General features: G+C 32.0%; 1 protein-coding gene across 2 annotated transcripts in view; it reads left to right on the top strand.

Annotated features, from left to right (window-relative positions):
* The window catches only part of Grip (Glutamate receptor interacting protein), a 252271-nt gene that overhangs the window by 88015 nt on the left and 146186 nt on the right, over positions 1–18070 (top strand). For both annotated transcript variants that reach the window (XM_090107517.1, XM_090107518.1), the window contains exon 3: positions 10421–10540. In XM_090107517.1, the coding sequence (XP_089963643.1) occupies positions 10421–10540 (120 nt within the window). The remainder of the gene's footprint in view (positions 1–10420; positions 10541–18070) is intronic.

Genomic DNA, 18070 nt, shown 5'->3' on the forward strand with positions numbered 1-18070 from the left:
TCGGCTCAGTAGGCAGTTACATTACCACTGCGCCAACCGCGTCGTCATTTATACATGTAAAATCCTTTAAAGCAGGACTAAAATACATTATCTCCTATTTCAAACGCTAAATGCCACAGACTAAATTGTCACTTCAGCTTAGGAACTGCATGTCGCGGTCGATTCATGTTGGGAACTGCAATTAAATTAGACTGTGACTCGCCGTCTCCGTTAGCTTAGTTATAGTTTATCGGTTTTTATTAGCGAGTTAAAATATTTTAGGTGACAATGTTGTTTTGTTTTGCCTAGTCATTCAATTAAATGTCGTCATTCAATAAAGGCGCTAGGCATTCAATAAAACAGCAGATTCAACCTGATGACGGCACAATAAAATTTACAACTAAATATTATAACGTGATATTTTTATAGCTTAAACTTTAATCTATTGTTCTACATTTGCATTCTTCTATTTTTATAATGTCCTAACAATTCTCATCACCTTCTATGATATGGTATCATAGAAGATGATGATTATATCAATACGAACCAGTCGTTAATAAGAGTAGATCGCTCAACCATACAAAAATAGGTACTCTTCAGTTCTATAATATTACTATTTAGGTAAGTAGATATTGAAATATAACAACAAAATACGATTTATGCATCTAACATCCGCCATAAATCTCAGTCCCACCGGAAGGTTATGATTCATGGCTAATTATGTTGGGCTCTTAATGTTCCCTGTTTTAATAACCGACTTACAAAAAAGAGGCTCCCAACTCGACTGTACGTTGTAGTTTTGTGACATATAGTGACATAGTCAATGTAATGTTAGACGGCGGCAACTTCAAATTTTAACACTTTTGTTACTTAACTTGGATATTTTCAGATTTTTATCCATTTACATTGAATAGTTAATACAATCATAAATAACAAGGTGAATTCTATAATAGTTTAATTAAGGAATTAAACTATTATAGAACTCACCTTGCACATAATTCTTAATTTTTTCTTTCTATACCAAAATGAATCGACGATAGTTTATTATAAAAGGACTAAGGAAGACTCCATTATTACGACCATAATATTTGATACGAGATTCAAGTAATCTAAAACGAGATTACCGTGAAAACGTTAATTTCAACTTTTACGATCGAAGGACCAAATTATGAGGATAGAATTTATTTCGTTGTATAAGTTTTGAACGTAAATAGGAAAGTTTTAAAGTTTATAATAATTATGTAGTGAGTAAGAAGTTTGAGTAGGTATTTAGGTAGGTACATTATGAGAATACTATATGTGTATTTGTGTACTTGGTGAAGTTAATATAACAGTTTAATAAAAACTAATATTTTATTTTTTTTGCATAGCATAGTATAAAACAAAGTCGCTTTCTCTGTCCCTATGTCCCTATGTATGCTTAAATCTTTAAAACTACGCAACGGATTTTGATGAGGTTTTTTTTAAGAGATAGAGTGATTAATGAGGAGGGTTTTAGTATATAATTTATTAGGTTTTAGACAAAGCGGGAGAAGCCGCGGGCGGTAAGCTAGTATTAAGATATAGATGATGAAATATAAATATTTAATAGAAGTTCCCATAGAATTCTCAGGTCTCAAACTTTATCGTGTCAAATTTTATCCAAATCGGTCTAGTGGCTGAGGCATAAAGGAGAAATAGACAGACAAACAGAGATACTCTCTCATTTATAATAATAATATTAAATAGGGATTGATTAATTCGTCATTCAATACAATATAATCTGTTTCAGCATTGTTTTTCAAAAACATTTTTTTGAATCGCGATTAAAACGCGTCAATATTCTATAGCTTTTTAAAATTTTAACATTCTTACAATGTAAATAATCGTATCAACGACTATAAAACTACAAACAGCGCGAATCTTGATTCATGTTGAAGCTTTAAACTCATGAAATTATATTACATCACTGTTCGTTGCATTTATATGCAGTACGAGGCACAATTTACATATGAAATAGAGATTTTTTAACAATATTTCCCTTACAATTGCATATTTTTATGTGCGAATTATGTTTCGTGTAAAATCAAGCCGCGTAAATGCAAAATGTTCGCTATTTATACTGTGACTGTTTACATGCCATGTGTAAATGGTCTCTCCTGTAAATACGTTTTTATTATACAGATACCTATTGAAAAAGTATCTCTATCATGATATTTGGATGCCTTATATTCAGAATGTAGTGCTGTAAATAATTTTTATAGCAAACTTTGACAATATTAAAGCGCGTCACACACGGTAAAGATACTATAATATTTTATATTACAGTATCTTATTGTTATATTTTATATTACAGTATCTTAACGCATCCGGTATCAGCGTTCGGACCATCATTTTTCTTTTTGTCAATTAAAATGTCACGTAAACTGTCAAATACGGGCAATTAGAATACGTTTTTAAAATGGTAGTTTTAAACATTATTCGACAAATAAGTTTTATCCAAGCATTGAAAAATCGGCCCTTAACAAACCAAATCTAAGCTTACTATCCTTACTAATATTATAAATGCGAAAGTGTTCTTGTTTGTCATTATGTGTTGTGTCAAGTCGCAACGCTGTGATCTATGTGAAAGAAAGAAAGCTAGAGATACAGGCAACTGATTTCTGTAGTTAAACATTTCATTCCCAATTGAATCGTTAATTTATAAATACTGATACATGACTCTACAATCAAATAGACATCTATGACAATTAATTTTCTTAGCAAGCAAAGCCGCGGCCGCAACCTAGTATTACATATTCTCCTCGTTCAAAGGAAAACAGCATGTATACCATGACATGGGCTACATGACGCTCCGGCCCACTTGACAGGCCAAATGTCTGTCAGGAACAACTATCAAGTTGTCGCTTCTGGTTAGGCTTTGTGCATAAAACACGGACTGTGAATGGCTTTTAGCGTTAAATGCAATGGTAATTGGGATGAATAATGCAATAGTGTGTAATATGGTATGTTTTATGCACTAGTTCCTAGTCAATTTGGCTGGTAGATTTTTTTAAAGAACGGTGAGATTCGAGATTCTTTTGCCTAATTTCTATTATTATTCTTAAACAAAAAAAAAACATTTTTGAATGCTATAAAACCAAATATCAAACGCAGCAAGTTTTAAGGATTTTACACAATATAGAGATACTGAATATATTAAAAAAAGTATAATTATAAAATAGGAAAAGAAAATCGTGATGAAGAAAACACGTTTTTCATATTCACTAGTATTTGATCGTGCCTTCACAATAAAAATTCATTTGTTTTGATAGTAGATAGACGTGTTGAAGACAAATAAAATAATATTATTACTAGCGGTCCGCCCCGGCTTCGCCCGTGGTAGGTACATATGAAAAATAGATGTTGGCCGATTCTCAGACTTACCCGATATGCACAGAAAATTTCATGAGAATCGGTCCACCCATTTCGGAGGAGTATGCAGACTAACATTGTGACACGAGAATTTTATATATAAGATAAGATTTTCATAGACTACTATTCTATTCACGAATGTCAAATCAAATTAAGGTAACCTACATTATGCTTTTAAACACAACCTACTAAACAAAAAACTGTCACACTTCCAAAAAGACATGTACACATTACACAGTATACCTTTTTCTTCATGAGCTAGGCATTGTAGCTGCCCCTTACCATAAGTACCACAGGACCCTTTCTTAGGACCGGTCCTTAATTGAAGATCCTTCAACTTGCATTCTACGGGAACAAAACCTTGTATATCCTTTGAAATTGCGCTTTTTACATTGTCTTTTTCTATGAAATAATGAGGACATGGAATTGAATAAAAGGTATGAAATTTTACATTAAATCGTATAATAATAATAGTTTTCATTATTAATAACGGTTCGTAATTAAAGCCCGCTTCCTTTCAATTATTTTGAATATAATATTTATGTCAATATTAAAGTAAGCTTGTTCTATAGCGTAATTTTCTGAAAAATATTTCAAGCAAAATGTAGTTTAAATCTTCAGAGCTTCTCCTAACATTATTCAGATATTAAATACAAATAGTTTAGCTAGTTTCGAGAATGCGTACTATATTTAAATACTAGTTGCGCTCCGCGGTTTCACCCGCGTGGCTCCGCTCCTGTTGGCCTTAGCGTGATGATATATAGCCTATAGCCTTCCTCGATGAATGTGCTATCTAATACCGAAATAATTTTTCAAATCGGCCGCAGTAGTTCCTGAGATAAGCGCGTTCAAACAAACAAATAGTATAGATTGTAGCTTGTAGCATCCATTTTATTTAAAATTCCTTGTAATTTAAAATATAGAACATATTAATGTCTTAAAAATCGCGCTACGAATATTCTCGTGGAATATCGAAATAAGATCCATGATTACACCCTTGGTTGGGGTTACGTGACATTATTTACATGGCAAAATTATAGGGTATGTGAAATAACATAGCAGTTCAAAGGAGAGGCGTTACATGCGTCTTTTCAAATTATTCGCTTATATGCTTTGTAATTTAGAAGTGTTTGAAATTGTGGTGTTTATTAAGTTATAACAAGACAGTTTGAAGTTAGAACTAGATATACCTAAATATTATTAAAGTAATTTAGAAATATCGTCGCTTACTTCAGTTTAAATATTTGTTTGAGTATGTTAGAGTCGTGAAGAAAAATGTAGCTTCGTCTTGAAATCGTGTTTTCAATTTAGTTGTGGCCCAGTTCATTATAATATCTGATAGAATTACATATTCTCTATATTTTACAGAACATACAAAAAAAATGTTGTGTGGTTTTATGAAACCACGGTAAAAGTGAAACTGTTCGAACGGTTCCGAACACTGCTTTGTGTAGCGCATGTCGCGTGACGGTCGGCTGCCGAGTAGGTATAGGTAGTAGGTAGGTACGATACACGCGACATGCGCTACACAGACCAAAAAGTTTGAGACGATGTAATAAAAGTTTCACTTTAAAAATAAACTTTTAAGTGATACCAACATTCTCTGTATTACAATTGTATAATCTATATACCTATATATAATCGTAATTTCGTACAATTGGTTTTGGTCTAAAATATTTGTAAGCTCTTCGCCTCTAGGGTACCTATGCCGTGGCCCGTGATACAACTTGAAGGTCAACTTATACTGGTATTTCATATCAAACTTGAACCGAAGCGAATATCGTATATTATTTCTAGAAAGATATTCTATATCAGTTTGTATATTATGTTACAGTCTTTGATATTGTTGCCTTTCCTAATAATAATTAATCAGAGGCCGTATTTACAAGAAGAAAGGTTTTTAAGTGTGTGATTTTGAATTAATATCCTAGGATTCGATTCGATTTCAAAAATTTCACTGTTGTAGCTCTGCTTTACACCGTTAGAGTTCTGCTAGCCTATATATGTATCTACTACGGGAAAAGCCGGGGCTGACTATTAGTTTTCATGCATAGCACATTTTATACTGCCATTTTTAGCTTTGGCAAAATGTCCTGCAAGTGTTATATATTCAAAGAGCAAGTATCCAGTCGTAACAATACAATAAAGATAGACACAAAGATATATAAAACTCATAATATTCTAAAAACCATTAAAATTGAACCTTAATATCATAAAATTAAGGTGTAAAATAAATCAAACATTTTCCACGTAACTAAACTTAAAGCGGTAGGAAGCATTCTCAGGGGAATATACTGGTTTTAAAATTCCTTTAAAGGCGTTGTGTTGTCGTATAAACGTAGAATTTTGTGAAGAATTCCTAGATATTTGATACGTTTTGTTCAATATTAATAAAAATATATAGAGATAAAGCGCCATAAATAAGAAGTTGCTTAACACAACTTATTAATATTATGTATTTTTGTTTGATGGTCCATTTAAATAAAAGATAATTTACACATTATTAATAAAAGATAATTTAGACATTAAACCTATCATAATATAATTTTGGATTCATAAGAAATTAAAAGTTATCAAATATAAAAAAAATGTGTACGTGTACACACGTAAGAAGTGAAACTTCTTTATGACCTTATTTTTCAAAAAATAATTTACTATATGCAACTTTACGTCGAATCACGCGTAGTCGCGATAAGAAAATGATGGCGCGTAACGGAAAAATGTCACGCGTAACGAAAAAAATATGTTACACTAAATTTTTTTCCAACCCCGATAAAGAAGTTTCGCTTCAATAAGACCTATTGACAAATCGTTACACAAAACGCGTTATAAATCAGTCACTTCAAAAATAATTGTAGAACGCTTTGTCAAAACATCTCCTAAGCGAATTCTTCTAAATAAAAGTACCAACAACTTTCAACCAATGAGCGACAACCCTCACATTTCCGTAATCAATCATCTTCACAATAGAAACAAAGAAATCCACAAAACTTCCCTCTCAAATTACGAGATAAAAGTAATTCTTTTAAAACCTCTGCTAACGATGTAACTGAACATTCAAAACACTATTGTTGGAAAAAAACTTTTTCAATAAATAAAAAATTGCTAAGATTGTAGACAGATTGTTGAGAACAAAATTGTTATTTGACAAATAGGATTAACTTTATTTTTTCTCATTGTCATCAAAATTTTATATATTATTTCACCTCATCACCCCGTACTTTAAATCTTGTCTTTTCTAAGAAGGTTTCATCAAAATCCTTCTATTGCTTTTATATGATTGAAAAAATACTTGGAAAATAGACACGTAATTTATTTCTTTGCTAATATAAAATTTCCAAAAGATTTTAAATTCATACGAAATAAATATTAAAAAGAAGTTTCTATAGAATATTATAAGAATCATCTTTGATATAAGTACTATCCCAAAAACTTATCGCATCTGCGTAAATAATCTTTGCCAGTTTCAAAGTAATACAGGGTTGGATTTCTACTATGATTATGGGTATTTATTTACTCTATAATTATAACAGTATTTATACTGTTATCTGATCTAACGTAATACGATATTGTGGTATTTTCAAAAGACATTATCTTGTTATGAAAATTGATGTCTATATGAGAATAAACGACTTTATTATTGAACTAGCTGTGCCCTGCGCTTTTACCCGCATTGCTCCGCCCCAATGTTGCTGTTGGTCTCATTATAATATAGCCTTTTTCGATAAATGGGCTAACATCGAAAGATTTTTTCAAATAGGACCAGTAGCTACTGATATTAGCGCATTCAAACAAACAAGCTCTTCAGCTTTATAATATTAGTATAGATATTAGTGTAGTATTAACAACAAGGCGAATAACCCCCTCCTTTTTTTGAAGTCGGTTAATAATCGCATACAAAATATTAAAACACTGTACCTTTATGAAGGTTGTTGTTTAAACATGTCGATTTACAAAATATTGCATTATGATTTATGAGATTGCTTTGAATTTAAATTTAAATGTGAAATATCTACATTTAGATGGCATTTACATGATCCCTCTGACAATGTTATTATTTTGAATAGCATTGATGTTTATTTATTGCTACATTTCAGTTTTATAAAATTTTAATCGTTCAACTAAATTATATGTATTTACTTAGGTATGTTTTTAATCGTTCAATTAAATGATATTTATGTATTTTAAAATAATAATGCTTTTTAGGATTACAGAACGTTGTATTAATTATTCGTTAATTTTATACAAAAAATTGTTTATCTTACCCTACTAATATTATAATCCTATCCTACTTAATATTATAAATGCGAAAGTTTGTGAGGATATGTGTGTGTTTGTTACTCTTTCACGCAAATATTACTGAACAGATTGCAATGAAATTTAGCACACATATAGAGGGTAACTTGGAATAACACATAGAATAGGTTTTATCCCGGAAATTCCACGGGAACGGCAACTATGCGAGTTTTTCTTTGAAAACGTGGGCGAAGCCGCCGGAAATCGAGTATACTATAATTTTAATTATTAAACTAGCTACCTATATTCTGCTAAAATATTTTGTTAAAGTAAAGAATCTTAAAAGCTATTTATACTATTTTAATCGAACAAAATCTGAGTTTATTCAACAAACTCAGTGTAAGTTATAAACTCTGTTTATTAATTAACAAGCAAGAAGTCTGATCTTCCTGTTAAGAAAATTATCTATGGAATATTTATAATTTTATTTTTCTGATCTAAAACGTTGTATTATTAAGTTCGATTTTTTGAAATCTAATAAACATAATAAAATAAATTTGAAATATTACTAAAAAAAACGTATAACAATGGCCTCTAATATACTTAACTATTTACTAAAAAAAAACTACTAAGTTTCACTTCGCTTCCACGAATGCGTCAAATTAATGATTCGAAGTTATATTCGAAATAACGAAATAATTTGTAAATAACTAATATTTTATACATTTTTATGTACTATGTTAATAAAACACAAAATTTTTAACATACGTAATGATAAACTCTTTTGATATCACTATTATATTACGGAACTAGCTTTCCGCCCGCGGCTTCGCCCGCGTTTTCAAAAAAAAAACTCGCGTAGTTCCCGTTCCCGTGGGATTTCCGGGATAAAACCTATCCAAGTTACCCTCTATATTCTATATGCTTAATTTCATTGTAATCAGTTCAGTAGTATTTGCGTGAAAGAGTAACAAACACACACACACACTTCTCACAAACTTTTGCATTTATAATATTAGTAGGATTTATTAAAAAAAAAACTACGCTACCTTCTACGGATCTTCACCATTCAATACATTAAAATAACATGAAGAACAAGTTACGTAGATATACTTTAATCTTACTTCAAATAGAGTAGAGCTCAGAATCTAGTTATATATCATCTTATGCTAATGCCTGGTATTAACTCAATAATCTGAGCCTCGGCAGACCATCGGAAATCAATATAGAGGTGATAATGTAATCTAACGTAGTTATACTGACCGACTACTCATTGCCTGCTTTGAATTTGAATTTCAATATTATACAAGCTATCTACCCGCGTCTTCGCCCACTTTGTCTAAAACTTAACAAATTATCTATATACTAAAACATTCCTCATGAAGTACTATCTGTATATAGTACTATCTGTTACGAAAAATTTTAAATATATAGACATACAAACAACGGTATGTGACTTTGTTTTATAGTAGATTACGCACTATTTGATGATCAAAGTATCCAATAAACAGTACCTACATTTTAAATTTTATTCTAATGTATAAAAATACCTTTATCATTTGCATACAATAAATGCGGTGAACTAACAAAAAATATGTTGTTAAATGCTCTAAGTGAATATTCGTACTGAAATTGCGCTAAAATAAGTGACTGAAATAAGTAACCTCACTTTCCTACATTTATAACTATGCTAGTCACAGTCAGCGACAAGTTGCAGTATTCCTATGCATTATGAACTAGCGGTCCGCCCCGGCTTCGCCCGTGGTACATGTTTACGTTTTCTCTACATAACAACCATCCTCGTACTTCAAGGAATATACAAAAAAAGAATTATCGAAATCGGTCCACCCGTTCTCGAGTTATGCGCTTACCAACACATTTTGCGATTCATTTTTATATATAAGACTAGCGGTCCGCCCCGGCTTCGCCCGTGGTACATGTTTACGGTTTCTCTACATAAGAACCATCCTCGTACTTCAAGGAATATAATAAAAAAAGAATTATCGAAATCGGTTCAGCCGTTCTCGAGTTATGCGCTTACCAACACATTTTGCGATTCATTTTTATATATAAGAAAGAAGAAGAAGATAAGATATAGATAGATGACCACAGAATGCAACATAGGATCCATTAAGGTTAATATCTGTAAAGCTGTTGTTATTTAAGTATTTAAAGGCAGCACTAAACGTCCGTGTTAACGACCGCTAGGCAAAGATTTGTGCTCACTATATTTAGTAAGTGCTTTATGAATCCGTATTGTAAAATCAGTGACTAATACATGTGTTTAAATCATTTGTTCAGTATAAATCCTGTTACCTTCTTAAAGCAAATGGATTATGGTTCCGTAAATAAAAATAAATATTATATTGGTTTATATCGGCAGTATTTACAAAAGGAAACAAATCGGTTATAACAAAATAAATGAATGAATGTATGAATACAATATGGAGCGAATGTATTTCTTCTGTGGATCCTTAAACGTTTTAACCGAGTATTATAATTTTGTCGAACGAAAGCTCTCATTTTTATATTAAAAGATAATCTATTCTAAAATGAAAGATGCTACTGCAATTTCAGTTTGTCTATAACTAACGAACTATTTACTTAAAGATATCAAAATGCTAAATAAATAAGGAACGAAACCTGTTTTAAATTATTGTTGAGCAAAATACTCATTGAAACTATACACACATTGTAGCTACACATTCATATTACATCCTTAATAACCTACCTCTAAAAATCAACGACATTATTTAAAAACTAGGGATTCCTAACCTTAAATATAATTACTAAAATTAACATTCTCTTTCAGTGTTCAAATCACAGACATCGCTATCAACTGATTCGGGACTTTGCACTGAACGGGGCTTACGGAGAACCCACATAGAATTGATCAAGCCTCCTGGGAAGCGAATCGGTCTTAAGCTGGCAGGTATGTTGTAATTAGTAAGCAATTTTGGATTAAATGTATGTGTAATAAGTGTATGGGAAACGAATTTCCGCTTTTGTATAGATATGTATAGATTTAAGTTATAATGAGTCAATGTTTCTGGTTTGAATTAAACGGTAAAAGCATAGCATTTTATATACGTTGATAAAATAATATCATTATTTACTTAATTACAGATGAATTATTATTATTCATGTGAAAAAGTAGGTACTTCATAATAAGTGGACTACAAGGAAGTTAAATGAGATTTCTTAAATAAGATTTAATAGTAAAAATTCAGAAGATATAAATTTAATTTATATATTACATTTTTTTTAGAAACCAAACCTTTCGGACGCTAAACAAAAACTAATGCAACATCTCTATGTAAAGTGAATGTTATGTAAGAGTTCTATTACCTATTTAATCCGATACCTAACATTTTATCAATAGGTAAGTATGACATGATTTTTCCCTACTTACCAGCTGTACTCTGAACATTAAACCCCTACATTAATATTTCTCTAGAACCGTGTACTATATAACGTACACGAGGCCCATATATTAACAATAGCATGTGCACAAAGATGGTACGGATACAAACCGATGTTGGTCGTGTCCTATTTTTCTACCTATTTGTTTTACAGGTAAACGTATTGCAAATGTGCTCAGTTAAAATGAGTTTTTTTTTCAAGGACTTTGACGTAAAATATAGGTTTTATAGGCATGAGATTATTATATGAAATTGATTGATTCAGATTAGATGAAATATTATTTAACAACACGATGGGGATTCATAATAATACGTTTTGGTTAAGCGTATAATTTAAGTACCTGTCAATTTTCTTGTATCTCCTAAAACAAACTAACTAGGCATAAGACCAAGTTTCACGCTCACCATTTGGATCTCTGGCGTTCTAGTACGGTGCGATTTACCACTTCATTCCGCTAAATTACCAAATTGTGGAACAGCCTTCGGCGATATTCCCGAACGCCTATAACATCGACGCATTTAAAAAGAGAATCTACCTCCACCTTAAAAAGTCGGCAACACATCTTCGGACACGTCTATGGGCTGTGGAATTACTTACCATCAGGCGATTCACATACTCGTTTGCCTTCTTTCATATAAAAAAAAAGAATTCGTATGCATTTTGTTACAGAGATAAATTGATGGATTTAGATTGCTTACTATATTTTAAGTACATAAAATAAAAAAAAGTTGTCCATCAATCAAACAATAATCGTAATCACGCCAAAACGAATCTTAATACCTTTCATAAAGATATAAAATTGCAAAAACCCATTTTACACAAACCTCAAATTCCTTCCCGGTTTAATCCGGGCCACATTTACATATTTATTGGGTGACGACTACAGACGATGTCTAATCGATAACTTTACACGGGATTAGTCGAATCGACAAGTGAATAGTCGAATTTGTAATGACTAGCGTAATTGACTTGTAAAACATTAGGACTGTTTTCAATCCGTGGCTTAAACTTATCCTTACATTATTATCACATACATTTTGAAGGATTGAAAGATCAACTCTTAGTTCTTAATAACAAAAAATATTTTATGTTAGAGACTATACTAATTGTTCTTATAAATTAAAATAAAAATACAAGTCTATTTTATGCTACTAGTAACGAAAATAAAATTAAGACATTAGTCGACGCCTCGACGAGACGGTCATGGCGATGCAGTACAAACTTATCCTGACTTTTGCACCAGAAAGTTCAAACACTTTTCCTGAAAAAAAAAGTATAATGGTAAATTATTATAAACTAGAGGTCCGCCCCGGCTTCGCCCGTGGTACATATTTCGCAGTAGTCTATGTCCTTTCTCGGGTATCAAAATATCTCCATACCAAATTTCATGCAAATTGGTTCAGTAGTTTAGGCGTGATTGAGTAACAGACAGACAGACAGAGTTACTTTCGCATTTATAATATTAGTACGGATGTTTAAAACAAGAATGTAAAAAAACGATTATCACGTGTCCTGTTAGCATAACAAAACCTGTGTAATTTAATTGCATTGTGCGTACATTTATTTAGCCAAGTAAACAAATCTAATCGACGCTAAAGCAATATAAATACCGCGCTACAGGAAAAACGAAAGTACAATCGCGCGCATAACTCATAACGTTGAAATAAAATGATAAACTCAGAAGGCGAGGATGGATTTAAAGCGTCAATTAGCCCGACGTCGAGGGAGACTAAATTTGTACACCGGAGGTAATAAAAATAGTTGCGTGCGGTTTACGTGGCTGCGTGTGCGATGGATGCGACAGAGTGCTTTTAAAAATTAATATTTGATTTATAAGAATCTGTATTTATATGATTTAATGAATCAGGTGTTTCGGGTAAGAGCATCTAAATTTTACAAGCTAAAATAGGAAGCAATAGCAAATTGGTAAGCTGTTTTTAAGTTTGTCTGTCTGTTGCGGCTAATTTTTGAAAGAGTTTGCTCTTTTTGCATGAGAATTTTAGTGGTGAGTCGGGTATGTTACAGGCAGTTTTTAACTTTATTAATTTGGGCAGCCATTAACTTCTAAATGATCTCCTTTTTTTTAGAACTTTATCAGTATCTTCAGTAGTAGAAGAAGTCTAATTTCTAACAAGCTATCTCTGTAAGTGTTGAAAATTTTATGTTTTGGTACATTACGATGGTTTACTGATTTAAAACAACAATCTTATAAATATGATTTTATATTCATGTTCTTTCACTACATAGTCTTAAAAGTAATAGTCTTAACACTACACAGTGTTCAAGTAATTTATAATAACATAGCATGAGCATGAAATTTCTACACCAAAAGCGCCGTGATACATTAGAAATGTAGGTGCTAAAACAAACAGAATAAGCCTGCGCCAGTTTAAAATGTATTTCCTCTACTATCGCAGTAAATGAACGTCACATCTAGAAACACTTATTCCAGACAGCGAACACGACGCAGCTGTCGAGATACGCTCCTAGTTGGACTTTTAAACTGAGAGAAAAATACACTGTGTTCGTAAAACGACGGTTTATGAACATTTAAAACAACAGTTTTCTGCATGACTGTACTTTGGATTATACTGTGGTTATGCACCGTTTTAGGTGATTGTTTTTAAACTGTGTATGATAATTGCTTGATTTTTATGTTTGTTGTATACTTTATAATAATTTGAAAATAAGTTTTATTTTTATTCGTCGCAGACGAGGTACTGAATGCACCATGCGTGTGCTAGCTTGACCAAAACAGACTGTTTTGGTCAAGCTAGCACACAAACAAATACCTAAATAAAGACTGTTTTAAACAGTCTTTATTTAGGTATTTGTTTATTTATTCTTCATTGCTCATAGAATTTAACAATAAAAATTAACCTGAGAATACATTTAAACAATTGTTGCTCTTATCGCTATGTAGAGATTTCTTCCAGACAACCAGACGTACGGATAAAAGATTTTTTTTAAATCGATCTAGTAATTTTGGAGATACATGATAGCAAAAAAAAATATTCCCTTTAATGTTGGTTAAGAATTTATATTGATAAGAGCAATATTAAATTTTTTAATGAATTTAGCGTCTTTATTACAAATTCTGTTTAAATAATTTTAGCATCAACTACCAACACATAATATAACACAGAAATGTCCAACTAAACTGGAATACCAAAGCATGTTACTACGGAGGCGTTTATTGTCACTATGTTCTATTAGTATGCTGTGAAGAAACTGGTCTGGAATTTGAAATAAATGGAGGGAAATGTTTTTAAGAGAAAGAAAATGTAACCAGAAATTCCGTAACGAAAAACCTCACGCTCCCCACTCCGACGGGCGCGGAGGTGTGGTTTGAAGGCACGCTATGCAATAGCTTTACCGCGGCAGTCCCCGAGTGCCACACGTCTTTTTATTTTGTCATATCACACTCATGTGCATATATCTATAGGTACTATTTCATGAAACCAGTAGTAAATGTTTCGATTTTGAGAATTCTTATTTTAAGAATTAAGAATTACAAGCAATAATAACTTGGAAAATGTAACTGCAAATTTGTTTGATTTTTTCTATTTTTAAAGTGAAACTTTTATTACATCGTCTCAAACTTTTTGATCTGTGTAGCGCGTGACGGTCGGTAGTAGGAGTAGGTATACCTACTCGGCAGCCGACATGCGCTACACAAAGCAGTGTTCGGAACCGTTCGAACAGTTTCACTTTTACCGTGGTTTCATAAAACCACACAACATTTTTTTTTATTATTTATTATATAAATATAATACTAAATAATATTTATATTCATATACATAAGTGGAAATCAAATCCTCATTCTAATATAATACTGAGCATATAATGATACTAGATTTTCGAAGAAAGACAATACTAATTTATTCATTTCTCAATTATTTAAGACTAACATTTAATTAAGTTTCTTAATACAAAGCGGTCCTTTGTCCTATTCTATTACAGAAACAATTACATTGTTAGCATAATATAAGAATGAATAAGTGGTTTAGGTATAATGACATTTAAAAATCTTTGTATGATTGTACTTTCCGCCTTATAATCCACGGGTTTGCTATATTTTCGTTACTTAAGGTCTTATCTATTTATTAAAATTTATCAATGTCAGTTCACGTGTTTCAGCTTAAAAATACACCCTTCAATGTAATATAATAACTCTTGTAATCAAAACAGTAAAATAAAATATGTCCTAACTCCTATATATTAAAATATTATCCATCTTCTCTTCTATCTTTATATATAAAAATGAATCGCAAAATGTGTTGGTAAGCGCATAACTCGAGAACGGCTTAACCGATTTCGTTAATTCTTTTTTTATTATATTCCTTGAAGTACGAGGATGGTTCTTATGTAGAGAAAACGTAAACATGTACCACGGGCGAAGCCGGGGCGGACCGCTAGTTAAAACATAAAATAAAATGACAAAAAACTCTATCGTATTAAATTTCAGTATTTCGCACAAATTCAGTCAAAGAACCTGAAAACGTAAAGACCGAAAATATGGAACTTCCCAAACTAGTTAAATCGCCTGTTTTTACTTGAAAATACCACAGAAAACATTACAAGATTCCAAACCACCCTATTTAGAATTAAAGAAATTACCCAAAAGTAGCAAAACTAAAAATAAAATCTAAAAAACAATTTAAAGAAGAAAAGCTTAAGAAACACTCACGTAATAATTGTGTTCCTGCTATCGTAAAAACAATCTAAAGCTGAAATAATGCAGTGAAAACATAATTACTACTGAACCTCTTAGTGAGGTAGTTTTTCTGATACTTAAGAGCGTTTATTTCTGCTCGTATCATAAAATAAAAAGCATTTGAGGAAATTTGTTCGCAATATTCATATATATATATTTTTACTTTATACGCGGAGAAAACACTGCAAATGAGGGAAGAATACAAATTGTATTTTAACAATAATTTGTCAAACTTTTATAGTTAGTTAGTTAGTTATAGTTATATATTCTTTATTGCACACAAATTTTTAATTTTACAATACAAGGATATCAGAAGCAATTGGCGGCTTTATTGCTAAACAGCAATTTCTTCCAAGCAACCAGTATATAGCTATAGTAGTTTTAAATAATCTTCCTTGCAAACGTTGTATATTAACTACTAGCTGCTCCACGCGGTTTCACCCCTGTGGCTCCTCTCCTGTTAATCGTAGCGTGACGATATATAGCCTATAGCCTTCCTCGATAAATGACCTATCCAACACCGAAAAAATTTTTCAAATCAGACCAGTAGATCCCGAGATTAGCGCGTTCAAACAAACAAACAAACAAACTCTTCAGCTTTATAATATTAGTATAGATTCAATCATAATAATCTAACTCGTCAAACATTACCTACCATATCGAAAGTTTTTAAAAAATTAAATCAAATTCTTCCTCTGTACGCTTAGAAGTATATTTACCATTTTATAACAATACTAGCGGTCCGCCCCGGCTTCGCCCGTGGTACATATGAAAAATAGATGTTGGCCGATTCTCAGACTTACCCGATATGCACAGAAAATTTCATGAGAATCGGTCCACCCGTTTCGGAGGTGTATGCAGACTAACATTGTGACACGAGAATTTTATATATAAGAGATAAATCATAAATAAAGACATTTCACACACTGACCAACTAAGCCACTTATGACCTAGACAGATCTACATAATCGTAACCCTCAATCTTAATTCCGACCCAAAACGGGTCAGCATATCATTGCTGCTATAATAATAATTTCCGCTACCCTATTATACTGCAAAATATAATATACTCATGTACTCCCAAAGGTCTCTTAACCCGAACTAATTTCGCATTCGACGGTATTAACATAGTATAAAGAGAAGAAGTAAGTTATTTTCGAACAAAGGTACATGCCCGCCCCGTTCATGTACGTACGCAAGCTTGACGCACGCACACAACGCCACTCGGTTCCTTCTCATGGACCGTTCTCGTGAGGGTCGTGCCATAGCTGTGAACGGTCGGTGTTTGTTTATACAATTATTTAAAATATCAACGTGACAAGTGACATCCCTGCTCCTCGCGAGTTCAGGTACCGTGCGCTTCTAAACGGCGGGACTTGGCCTACTTGTCTCTTTATACTATGGTATTAATCTGATCGGATGTACCGCCATTTAAACAGAATGTGATTAACCGCCATCTTGATTTATGAATATTAATATTTAGACGTTTGAGCGACGTATTGTGTCCCAAGGTGCTTCGAGTCGCGGTATGGTGTGTAGCTTATTGAAATATAATAATTGCGTTTATGCATAGATAATTTGATGACAGAATTCCACGGTTTAGGGTTGGATTACAATATTAATTAATTTTAGAAGCGGAATATAGTACAATGAAAATCATGTCATCACTATTTACCTATTCACTTCATGAAAGTTATAAACATAAAGGCCCTTATGTACTTATTTAATTCTGAAGTCATAAATAGTTTAAATTATTTCTATCGATGAGACATTCGGTTTGCTCATACTTTTTATGAAAGTGAATCAAAAAGTGTAAAAGCATTCATTTTTTTTTCTCAAAATTTGAAAAAGTACAATCTATACACAATAACCATGTATTGTGGAATAAAAGTTTAAATTAACATTGTTTTTTTTTTTAACTTGGACGCATCGAAACAACGGACGAAAAATTGTTTAGTTTTAAATCAGATCTTATTACCTTTTTGTATGTAGCCTAGCTCTATATCCCACTATACGCTATAAGTTTTAAAACAATAGGATTAGAATAAATATTCGTACAAAAAACACGTGAAAAAAATACGTGTGGCACTTGAGGACTGCCGCGGTAAAGCTATTGCATAGTATCGCATCGCTGTGCCGGTTGGAGTGGGGGGTGTTAGGTTTTTCGTTACGGAATTTTTACATTCGGTCGCCGCGCTCAAAGTCTGAGATAAAAGCTATGCTACTGCAATGTATTGCTTAGTTTATTAATTAATTTAATTTATATTTTTGGTTTTATGGCATTCAAATGCTTTATAAATATAAATTTATAAAGAATAGAAA

This window comes from Colias eurytheme, chromosome 11 (genome assembly GCF_061535395.1).
Source record: "Colias eurytheme isolate Ceu_HAF_F1 chromosome 11, ilColEury1 Martin Lab GWU primary, whole genome shotgun sequence".
NCBI classification, from domain to species: domain Eukaryota; kingdom Metazoa; phylum Arthropoda; class Insecta; order Lepidoptera; family Pieridae; genus Colias; species Colias eurytheme.